The sequence below is a fragment of the Haplochromis burtoni genome, unplaced genomic scaffold, assembly GCF_018398535.1.
Source record: "Haplochromis burtoni strain Fernald_Lab_line unplaced genomic scaffold, NCSU_Asbu1 Contig_39, whole genome shotgun sequence".
In the NCBI taxonomy this organism is placed as follows: Eukaryota; Metazoa; Chordata; class Actinopteri; order Cichliformes; family Cichlidae; genus Haplochromis; species Haplochromis burtoni.
In genome coordinates this window covers 3,005,520-3,017,480 of record NW_024582400.1, presented here as the reverse complement: position 1 = coordinate 3,017,480, position 11,961 = coordinate 3,005,520, and the positions used below count along the sequence as shown (strand labels likewise).

Here is an 11,961-nt window from a genome sequence, read left to right as displayed (position 1 = left end):
TCTCACACACACAACTATTTAAAGATGAGTAAAGGTGTGTTCATGTTTAAGCTTTAAAACAAAATGAAATTTGTAGTAGCTTTAAAAAAAACAACTTTAAAACAATATTTTCTTTATTTTTAGTCTCTTCAAAACTCTCCAGGTCACCTCACATTAGTGTAATTTAGAAGCATATACATAATTAAATAAAAGCACAAAATCTTAGTCTGATAAGATTGTAGCATACATAGCATATGCATTTGCATTTAAACAGATATACAACCACAAAATCTCCTAATCAATTGTAAATTTGCTCCACTACAGTTGTAACATGATGTCTGAAAGTTAAAACATTTCAGCTAAAAAACAAAACCTGCTACCAGCAAACCGGAAATGAAGAGCAAGCTTACCAGGGCTGTGTGACAGGAGAAGTCTGGAAAAAGTGTTAGAAGTCACAGGAGTTCATGGTAAGTTTCAAAGTATGTTAACTTGATTGCAGCTATCAGTTGTATGCCCCATCCTGCTAGCTGTTAGGGACAAGTACTGGTGGGTTTCCACTGCCACTGTAGTCAGCTAACACGGGGCAAAATGTCATCAAAATATGTGTATTAAAATACTCGGATTAAAAAAAATCTCTTAATATTTCATCTGTATTGATTTGAATTCAGTGGTTTAATAGTTTAATAGTTTTATTATCCTGGCGTAAAAGGGCTTTCATAAAATAATTTCCATAAGTTATCCTGATGTGCTTCATAAACTTTACTATTAAATTTACCGTTGGGAGTCCCATAATGACCACTCAGGCCCACGGAGGTTTGTGTAGGGGAGAAAACACACTCACACGCGCGCGCACGCGGGCTGCATCCCTCCTCTCCAGCGGGGTGTTTGCACGGAGCTTCCGCACATCTGCACGGCTGCAGCTGCTGCAGCAACGCATGCACCGGTGGGGCATCGGTGACCGCTGATCGATTATCGTATCGGAAAGCAATTCGTAGCCGCATGGTGACGTCACGCCGCTGATCGGTAATAGTGGCTGGGCGGGTTGATTGGTGGGTGGGTGGCTGGGTGCCGCGCGGACGCCAGGGGTGGATGAGTGCACCGAAACCCCACAGCAGGTGAAAAAGAAGAGGAGAGGAGGGGGGAAACACATAATTGCAGGAGGAGCGCGAGGACGTGCACGGGGACTGTTTGTTTATTTTTGACGTCGGCGCGTGGGAAATGTAGTAGCTGTCACGGCCGTCCGCAGGTGGAGGATGGATGTGTAACAGGACGGATCAAGCCAGCTGTGGCCTGCTTCTGACAGCAACATCTGGCCGGTGAGTCCTCACTGACAGCCGCTTGCCAGGCAGGAGGGCGGGCAGCGCAGCTCTGCGTGCCCGAAACAAGAGAGGCAGGCTCGGATTGACACAGCCGCGCTCCCCGCTCTCCGGTCCGGTGAGTCGGTGTGACCTCGTCCTTGGCTGCCGGATGGTGGATGAGTGATTGATGTGTGACAGTCAGGCTGGTGTGCAGATGTGATCAAGGCTCTTCGCTTATCGCCCAGAAAAGAAACGGGGGTAAAAAATAAATAAATAAATAAAAGGAAAAAAGGATCCTGAACGTGACATGTTGTTAAATGCCTCCCGTGCAGCTTGCATGCACACCTTCAAATGCAATCCATAACATTTACACTACTGCAACTGTAAATTGTGGAGACATTTGCAGTCACCTGCGGCACAGAAGGGTTAAATCCCCGCTGAAATGCCTCACAATTCCATGGAGATTAAAGCATATATAAGGGAAAGCACTCTAATCTCATCAGTGAGCCTCATTATGAATCCCTACAGAGGCTGATACTGTAGGTGCATAAAAAGAAAAGCACACCATGAGCCTCCATAGGGGTGTTGTAGTGATACCATAAGGTCACTATAAAATCAGTATGAGTGTCTGCAGGGATATTAGGGAGGTTTATAAAAACCAGTGTGAATCCCTGCAGGGTTATTATAGAGGACTCACCCTGTGACACGCTCAGTGGCTGTGACAGTGATTTTCTGGTCATTGTGCCTCCTCCTTGTCCACATCCTGACCGGCTTGTAGTCCTCCTGCAGGGTCAGAGAGGGCGCCTCAGCAGCCAGCCGGCTCTGGACTACAGCGGGCAGGTAGAGGCGATGGAGGAGGGTGACACAGAGGGGGAAGGGCCCATGGTGGCCAGAGAGGGACCGAGTGGTCACAGCCACCCTACAGACTCCAGCGGCACCACCACCACCAACCTCCTGGCTTCTGTCAAAGAGCAGGTAGGCGGCAGAAGATGCTGCAGTCACACCCTTGTTCGTGTGTGCTCCTCATTTTCCCACATTATTCCCACGCCTTTCACTCTCCATTAACTCATCAGTGACTGACTTTGGCTTTACGCTGCCAGTTCTGAGGCTGCATTCACACTGACAGTCTCTGTGTTTTTAATGGAGCTCATACCTTATCTTCTTTCGCTGTTTCTTTGCATTAGACCTGCTTGAAGATCTCTGCACAGAGGCACTCGCTTAGGAAGATCCATGCATGCTTTGTGGTTGTTTTGCATATGTTTTTGTTTTTGAGTCATGTAGTATAACTCTCTGTGGTTATGTTATGTCTGTTTATGATCATTTTACATCCCACTGTGATATTTTTGTGTTTTTATTGGTTATTTAGTTTCTCTTCAAGCTAATTTTCATCTCATCTGTTTTGTGGTAGGCTGCTTATCTTTGATGGTTTTTCTTGCCTCCTTTATAGCTTTTTGTGGGCATTTCCTGCCTCCCTATGGCTATTTTAAATCCTATTTTGGTTGTTTGGGATGTGCTAATATTTTGTTCATTTGTTGTTGTTTTGTGTGCTTCTGGGGCATGTAACTTCTCTTTGTAGTCACTTTGTATCTCTTTTGGATAATTTGGTGTCTCTCTTGCACTATTTTGCATCCCACTGTGTCTGTGGGTTTAGCTTGCCTTTCTTCAAGGTCTGTTTGCATCCCCTTGAGGATATTTTCTGACTCTTGAGATATTTCATACTCCTACATGGTTATTTCATGGTCTTGTGTGTCTCGTTGTGGTCATTTTGTGTCCCATTGTGGTTGTTTTGGATCCCTTTGTGGTCATTTTTTAAATCTCTGGAGCCATTTCACATCCCTTTGTTTTTGGAGCTTTTTGTTTTGTATTCATTTAGAACAGGTTCCTCTGTCTTGCTTTATGTTTCTTTTATCTATTTTGGGGACATTTTGCTTCTCTAACATTCTTTTGTTTCCTATTGTGGTTCTTGGAATTTATTTATTTATTGTGTTCATCTTTAGCACGTTAAAGTTGTTTTGTGTCACTTAGTGGTCTCTTTCTACCTGTTGTTGTTATGTTGTTTAGTTGTCTTTTATTTTGTTGTTTTGTTGTTGAGTCCTCCTTGTGCCATTTTGCATTCCATTGTAGTCATTTTGCATTTCTTTCGTTTCTCTTTCTCTTTGATTTTGCTTCTTATTGGGCTTCTTTGTTTTTTACCTCTCTGGTTTCTTTTGTGTTTTGGGGGCATTTTGGTTAACATTGAGGTCATCTTCTATCCTTTTGTATTTGTATTGCATTTTTGGGGGGCATTTTTTATTCTCATTGCGGCCCTTTTGCATCTGTTTATATTAATTTTGTATCTCTGGTATTATTTTGCATCCCTTTTCTCTGCTGTGGTTTTGTGTCCCTGGATATTTTTCCATCCCTCTGTAGAATCATGTGTACCTATTCACTATCCTTTATTGTCATTTTGTGTTTATATGCATCATGTTGTATCCTTTTCTCTACATTTTCCTTTCCTTTATAGTCACATTGTGTCTTTGTTTTTCTTCTTTTATTTTTCATTTTGCTTCCCTTCTGTAGTGGTTTTGTCTTTTGCTGCTCTCTGAAGTCATTTATATCTGATTGTGGTTGTTCTTGTCTCTTTGGGCTAACTGTAACACCATTTGTGTTCATTTGGCATTTATGTCCTTAAGATCATCTTACATCTTTTTTGTATTTACTTTGCCTCCTCTTTCTGATCATTATACATCCTTTCATAGTTGTTTTGGGAGGATGGTCAGATTGTATGAGGGGACACTACACCACTAGCCATCCCTCTGGTCCCGCCCCTTCTCACAGGATAAATGAAGTCTGCGATTCACCCAAATTTACTGAGCAAATCCAGAGGATTATCTGCAGATGAGACTGAAATGTAATGGGTCTCCATGCTGAGCCTCATGAATTTGCACCCAGAATTCTATTAAAACTCTCATTAATAATTTCCACTATCAGCCTTCTGTGATGCTCTGCCCTTAAAAGGATGGGGGGAAAAAACATATTTAAAAAAGATTTACTCACACAGGAGTAGATGTATAAACATTATTTTGATGTTTTTTTTTATTATGAAGATTATAGACATGGCAGATTTGCACAAGATTAAGAGCAAAGACAACTGCTGCAGTTATTACAGATCGCTTGAGGTCACCTGGTGATATTTATCCAATGTAAACAGGCCTTTATACGAACTGACAGCGATGTTATGAAAGTGTGTTTTTGTACCTGTTTCCTTTGCTTGCTTTCCACACATTTCAGATAGTGTTTTGTCTTTTGTCATTCCTTTTATATTCCACTGCAGTATTTCACTGTTTTTGTCCTTGTCATTATCATTCCTACTGCTGCCCTGCCAGTGTGACTAAACCTATCTCTGGTTAAATGCTGTAAAATTTAATTAACAGCTCAGGAACATTCAGATATTCAAATTGATGGGTTGAATGTTGATATCAGCTGACCTCTGTTTTTCTAACACAAACGTCTTTCTGCTGACACTCGCTGAACAAACGTGAGATCAGGGAGAGCGTTACAACACAGAGACACATGTGAACACAGCCTCCGTCTGTCTCCCTTCCCTGCTGTTATTTTTGTGGTGATTTCTGTCCAGTCGACACAGGAGTCTGTCTGTTGTCCTGCTTTTAATTATTCCTGGACTGTGGCCATGTTCTCAACTTAGTCCCCGAGTGTGTGTGACGCCGAATGAGGCAGGCTGCTATTTAAAGGCTTATGATGTCCAAGAAAAGAGAATCAGCTCTCACTTTTAATCTGCCGTTTCTGTGTCGCTGCAGATTGTGGCTAAATCTCTACTGATGTGAATTTGGGGGAAAAGGTTGTTTCCAGCTGCTTTTGGTGTTCGTAGAACGCAGCAGGAGCAGCTTTGTCACCCCTCGATCGCTCTTGGTGCTTTAAAAAGCTCTGCTTGAGCTTCATGTTGCAGATGTCGCCTGTGTTGTTTTCATTTCTTGTTGATTAATGTCTACAGCGGGTCCCCCCACGATGAAAAAAAACTTAAGGTTGGAATTGAAAAAGTTGGATGAAGAGTCAGTACAAGATCAATACTAAACACAACAGTTTCAAAGGAGTTTGTGAAGTAGTCACGACTTGTAAGACATTGATTCGCTTTTGTGGACGTGAATCTTCCATTTTTTTTTGCGTCCTAGAAAACAACTTTTTTAATCAGACCGCTCTAATGTCTGCTCATTCATGTCCACGTTCATGAAATGCACATTTTCCATTTTCAAAACTGAAAAATTCCACATTTAGAGGCTGAAGCAGTTGATTTTTCTACTCACACAAGAGAGATCACAACATTCTCCCTTCTCTTCTTCTTGATTAGGCAAAACTGTTTAGATTTCTTCTTATTTTTCTTCTTCTTGCCCCGTTTAGGGGTCACCAGAGCAGATCATCTGCCTCCATCTCACTATCTCTATCATCCTCCTCTGTCACACCAAGCCTCTGCATGTCTTCCTTTACTACACCCATGAATCTTCTCTCCGGGCTTTCTTTTTTCCTTTTGCTCTGCGGTTCCACATTCAGCGTCCTAGATCACAACACACTTTAAATATCATAAGAAATGTGAGTTGGAGGGTGTAGCTGCAACCCAGCGCGCTTAGTGAAGAAACCCTTATACGATGTGAGAATCTGATCAAGCTGTTTGTCAGAGGGAAAGTGTGATTTTTAGGACACTCGAGCCAAACTTTAGCTGGCGTAATGTTAGCTTATAGCCGGATGTTCTTGTCGTTTAGCCAGCTTGTTGTCAGCTGTCCGGAGACGGGAGGGTCACATCTCTAATCTGCCGACAATAAGTTTCCTTCTTTGGCTCTCGGAGGAGGCGGACGCACTTTTTCTCCTCTCCCTTATCTTCCCTGCTTATTTCCTTGTCTAGTCTCGTGGGTTTTTTTGTATTTTCCCTGGAATATTCTCTCACAGTCTGTTCTCTAAAACCTAAAAGAGGAATTATGGATTGGATCAACTGGTCCCTAAATGCAATTGACACCCCTTTCTCAACGAGAAGTTTGGGGTTGGGTGAGCCTGAGTGCTGAAGATATCTACCTATTCGGAACCATGGTAACAGGGTTCTGGCTGATCGGAGCTGGCTTGGCCCTGACTTATCGAAGAATTAAGAAAGTGGAACCAGCTGTTCAAACCCCCACAAGGCTGCCCGCTGGGATTGGAACGATGGGAGAGGCGTGAGTTTCTCAAAATGGGCTCATTGAGTCAGCACGGATAAGATCTTGGAGAGGCTACGGCTGCTGTGAATACTCAGAATAAGATCTCTGACTGCAGACTGGATACATCTCGGAAGGGCTAGCCTGGAATAACATCTCTGGGCGCAAAATTGGATGACATCTCGGGGAGGCACACTGCCGTGAGTTCTCAGAAATTGGCTCCTTGAGCACAAGAAATGACAACATCACAGAACGCAAGTATGGCGAAGCTCGCGGCTCTCCAACGGGAGATTGAGAGACCAGTGTTGGACTGTAGAACTGCTTTGAAATTCATATGAGCTGTTCGCACTAAAGTAAAAAATACCATCACTTCATGCGGATACCTCTTCGGCGCCAGCTGCAAGGCCGGAGCTGAACAAAACACCCTGATAACGACTGTGTTTAGTCTGTTCCTTCCCATTCCATGCAAGGCCACCTGGGTTGGCTGGAAGACTGTTTACTTAGCCTGGCAGGGTGAAGGACACTGTCTCAGCTGAACTATGGACACGCACACACATACATATACTGATACTGATAAGCACTCACTGACACATCACCCTCCCTACCCAGGATCCAACGCCACCTCCAACGCTTACCTCCCCTCTGATGTGGACATCGGGTCAGTTGGAGGCGCAGTCGAAAGATTGCAGCGGTCCCAGATCAGATGTACACACTGGAACTCTTTCCCATGTTGCTTGTCTTTGTTTATTGTGCTATGGTGTGTTGATATCTGTGCATTCCTGTATTATCCTTTTGTGTTTCAATGTTTTTTTCCTCGCTACCTAGCCTGACCTGTTTCCCCAATGTGATGTTTGTGTATTGTATGTACGGTCGGCAAGGTCTGTCATCTCGGTTGTGGGCAAAAGACCTGCAACTGACAAATAAAGGCTATCTCATCTCATCATCTCATCTCTAAGTGTGACGATATCATTAATAAATAAGCACGCTTACGCTCTTTTTTGTATGTTAGGGCTCTGAGGCCTGAGCTGAGGTAGAAGAGGATGACATTTTATCAACATGGTGGCCAAGTCGCTTACCTTCTCATTTTTTGCTTCTTTGGTGAAGGGGATCCCATCTCGAATGATAAAACTTCATGAATGCAAATTAAATTTGCATCTGCACCTGTGAGCTCTCTTTAGCTCTCTTCTTCTCCACTATTGGTACGCTACGTATTGGGCTAATCTCTGTCCAAATATAGAAAACGTGATTAGGCAGAACACCAATGTCCGTCTCAGTTACTGTTTTCAAGATGGCAGGGTAACACAGCAGCTTCCACAAAAGCCTGCTGCTCCTGTGTGTTTTCAATTGATTCTAATTTTATGAGAGCTCATCAGTTTGTTGGAAGACGTAATTACACACTAATCAGTGTAAATTCATAAATTAATTTTTTCTATTAAATAAACTAAAAAAACAACTAACTGCACCTTTAAACTGTTCAGTAGCAACTTTAGCTCTTATTTTCCAGATGTGAGTGTTAATGATCCACATAACTAACCAGCAGAGCCGTCTTTCACTGCCCAACATTGTTTCCTTAAAGAGTCCGTGCATCACAGATTCAGCGTTAAACCCACACTGGCCATTTTCTGACATGTTGAAGTTGTTCTGTAGCGTTGGAGAGTTTTGTTCTCATCACCATGAGTCATCGGACATGTTTTTGTAGTAACATAGCAGCTCCATTGAACCCCAGTACTGACAGGAAACCTGCTGACTCAAACATTGTCTGATATAATCGCATATATATAATCTTTTTCTCCTTCCATGTTCTCGATAAGCTTACGTGCCGCTATAGTTTTAAACCTTTGCATTATTGCCCGCCAGGTTTTTTTTCTGTGTTATTAACCAGAAACCAATCTTCAAATTATAATGCACCATTTTTTAGCTATGTTTCATGTGTCATGGGCTGCAAAGCATTTGCTCTACAACCTTAAGGTCAGCATTTTCTTTTTCTTTTTAAATCTCATCCCCCACATCTGAATCCAGCTTCCCTGCCAGCTGCTCAGATCCTTAAACCGTCTACCAAAGGTGACTCTGGGTAGTTATTGCGCTGCAGAGCTTGTTAGAAGGTATTGTTGTGGGTATATTCCTGCAGGCACCAGCGAGGTGATGAAATAGGATCCAATAAGGCTGCTCTCAGTAACTGATCTGTGTCCTGAAGGGTTAAGTGAAGGGCAGCTGGACTTCCTCAGCTCTGATTGACTGGCAGGAAGTCGAAGGCCTTTTTTTCTTTGTCAGGTTGATTATGTATTCTTTAGGTCACGTTGGGGTCACATTAAAGATGGTGTTGAAGCAGCCTATAACCTTGTGAGGAGTTAAGATGAGACATTAATGGGATCATATTCATAGCAGTGATGTTATCGATTTAAAGGTACTTTTTTATTCTCTGTGTTGGAAAATGCAGCCGTGCACACAGGTGGAAACAGAAAGAAGAGGCTTTCATGTGAATCAGGTGTAACACCACCACTACACTGACACTGATAAACTGACAAGCATGAGTCCTGTGGATTGGATCGTATGGAAGCTAATTAAAAAAATTTAATGAATTGTGTAATGATAAAAAGATCTCAGGACCCATTAATGACATATTATTACATACACGATATCTTTAGTGTCATTTGTCTACATCCAAAATAGTTTGACTGTCCTCAATAGAAGTCCTGCAACATCTGAAATAAATTGACCCGGATGTTTTCTTCTGATATTCTTACTCTTGTAGGCACGGTTACCATTAGTATGCAAAAAAAATGAGAAATTTCATGTGCGTTTAGCTCTTAGAGCCAAATGCAAGATGCTGGGTAGGTAAAATTAAAAAAAAACTTTTTATTGGTTTCTCCAAGAATCCAGAAGTACAGCAAGTCCACGAAGAAACAAAACATGAATCTGCAAAAGTAGCAAGAAGAAGAATGGGAGGTTAATTCTTAGGGAGCAAACTAAAGATCTGACAAAGACAAAAGGGAAACATGAGACTGTGCACGCTCTCCGGTCTAAGGAAACAGGAGCAGGTGGAGACGGTCAAACACGGGTGAAACTAATGAGGGCGGGCAGACGGTCACGCAGGAAGGAAAGAAACAAAAGCAAGAAGACACATGATGAGACAAACCTACAAAGGCTAATAACTAACACTAAACACGACAGAGACGGTGCACAGTGGAAACATCAAACCAACCTATATAACAGCAATGTTGGGCATTTGTCTTCCGTTGTTCGAAGTTATGTCACATCTGCTGCTGCTGGGTTGAAGACGTGAGCGTACAGTGATCATGTTGATCTGTGCAGAGACTCTCTGATAGGGAGTTGCTGCAGCAGCTGGAGAAAAGTGTCTTTTTTCTAACGTGGAGGTTTTGGCTTAATGGCGACCTGTGTCTTTCAGAAGAACACCACAGCGAGTACCCTCTCCCTCAGCACGTGGTTACTTAGTGACATTGCTATGGTGATGTCCTTGCTTGTGCACAATACAACCAACGTGGTGACCATAACTGACTCTCGATGCGAGGCTCGTCAGTTCTGTTGGTCGACTTTGTCGTTGTCCAGTTGTCCTACGATCCTGTCTAAGTCGTGACCCAATGGGGCAATCTTGACTTTAATAAAAGCTCACGAAGACCCTGCCACACAAATGGCAACATCACCATGCATGCTAGACAGTAATGCTGAAGGTGTGTAAGGGGTCATAACAAAGCCTCACCTCTAACTCTGAAGGAAATGTTTCTACAGTCCAAACTCAACCAGACTTTACAGCTAAATAACCAAAACTTCAATTAATCGAACGTCTTGTGTGTCAGTAACCGTGAGACTAGCTGTAAAGTATCTTTTGTGTTGTCTGTTGTGCCTCAGGATAATTGGAAATAAGTGCACTTCCGCAGGTCCTTGTTTACCAGTGGCTTTGTAATATCCTGTAAGAGCATAGCATCCCTGGCTCACTTTCATCTGGAGCTTATTTGTTCAACCTTTCAACTCACAAGGTTTTCATTATTCAAAGGTAAACTTGAAACACTGATTTGCTGAGTGACATTGGAGCAACAATTGCCACAAGAAGCAACACTGAAGTCTTTGAGCCCCAACATTGTGGAGAAGGTCAGAAAATGGGTAGAAATATTGTGTGTCTTTGACACCCGAGGCTGCTTTTTTCACTTTATCTCCTTCCAACACCTTTTACAGACTTAGCAGCAGTAGTCACAGAAACCAGGAAAAGGATCCTTTGTGTGTTTAATATGAGCTCTTTGTGAAAAGTTCACATGAGCTGTGAAAACCGTCAAACAAAACTTCACATTATTCTGCAGTTTAGGTTTTACCACCCACAAGAGCAGAAGAGGTTCACCAGGGGAGCCAATGAGTATGAGGCTATGAAGATTTTATGGAAAAGGTTAGACAAACACACTCAATGTGTCTTCTGATTAGACGGCATATGTTGATGTGAGAAATGGATAATTAGCAGCTAACAAATTAGAAAGATTCCCCCTGCAACATTCAGGACGACTGCAGCCTAAACTTGGGTGTTGCTGGAGAGCGAACGTTCATTGTGTAGCTCGTCTCAAGCTGTTGAAAAGTCTGCGACCAGAAAATATAATCAACTTGCTTCACTCTTCTCAGCGTTGGCATGCAGGCAGCAGTGCTGCTGAAGCATCAAATCTACCGCCTGCAGTTCCTCCACAGAAATGTCAAATTAGACGTGCTAAATAGAGCACATCAGTTATTGCCTTCCATTGTGTTTAGGCCCTGATGCCTTTCCACTTTGCTCTCATTTAGCCCATTAAAAGTAGCAGAGTGATAGATGTGAGCAGGGAAATGCCAGACCTGCAAAAGTGGCAACTTGTGAAACCCAAAACTGCCCCGGTGTGTGTCTGTGTGTGCATTTTAATTTTGTCACTTCTTCAGCAAACATGGTGAGACTGATCAGATGTTGAGACAACAGCCTGCAGCAAAGTTGCTCCAAAATGAAAGATGAGACTTCTGTAGCTCCTATCGGCATCAACAAAGAAACAGACTCCCTGATATCAAATCCAGAGAGTCTGCAGATCTGCTGTAATGTACATTTGTAATAAGCAAAAGTGCTGCGCTGTGAGATCTTGTACTTGTTTGGGTTGAGACTGAAGCTGCAGAAGTTCTGGAAATAGTGCTATTTTCGCATTTACATTGTACTGAAACTCCCATATACATTTCACAAAATGCCATGCTTTACTTAACATCATACAAATAAATAGAAACATGGGCTTCTAAATATTAAAGCTCCAATCAGTGTTAAGTAGCAGAGCACAGTAGCATCTCCGCTAACCCAACTGTGGTTCGAGAGAAGTCGTGTCTTTAGAATAGAATAGAATAGAATAGAATAGAATAGAATAGAATAGAATAGAATAGAATAGAATAGAATTCAACTTTATTGTCATTGCACATGCACAGGTACAGGGCAACGAAATGCAGTTTGCATCCATCCAGAAGTGCTTTAGTGATATAGATATATTACAATATATATTAGC

At 42.5% G+C, this 11,961-nt stretch overlaps 1 protein-coding gene across 3 annotated transcripts in view; it reads left to right on the top strand.

The window, feature by feature from the left end:
• The first annotated feature begins 32 nt into the window (after window positions 1-32).
• LOC102306572 (plakophilin-4) overlaps window positions 33-11,961 on the top strand; it is an 81,173-nt gene continuing 69,244 nt past the window's right edge. For 2 of the 3 annotated variants that reach the window (XM_005919953.3, XM_005919952.3), the window contains exons 1-2: window positions 33-1,295; window positions 2,067-2,252. In XM_005919953.3, the coding sequence (XP_005920015.1) occupies window positions 2,127-2,252 (126 nt within the window). In that variant the 5' untranslated portion in view covers window positions 33-1,295; window positions 2,067-2,126. Of the gene's footprint in view, window positions 1,296-2,055; window positions 2,253-11,961 lie in introns of all 3 variants that reach the window. The other variant, XM_014332902.2, reaches the window with a different exon arrangement.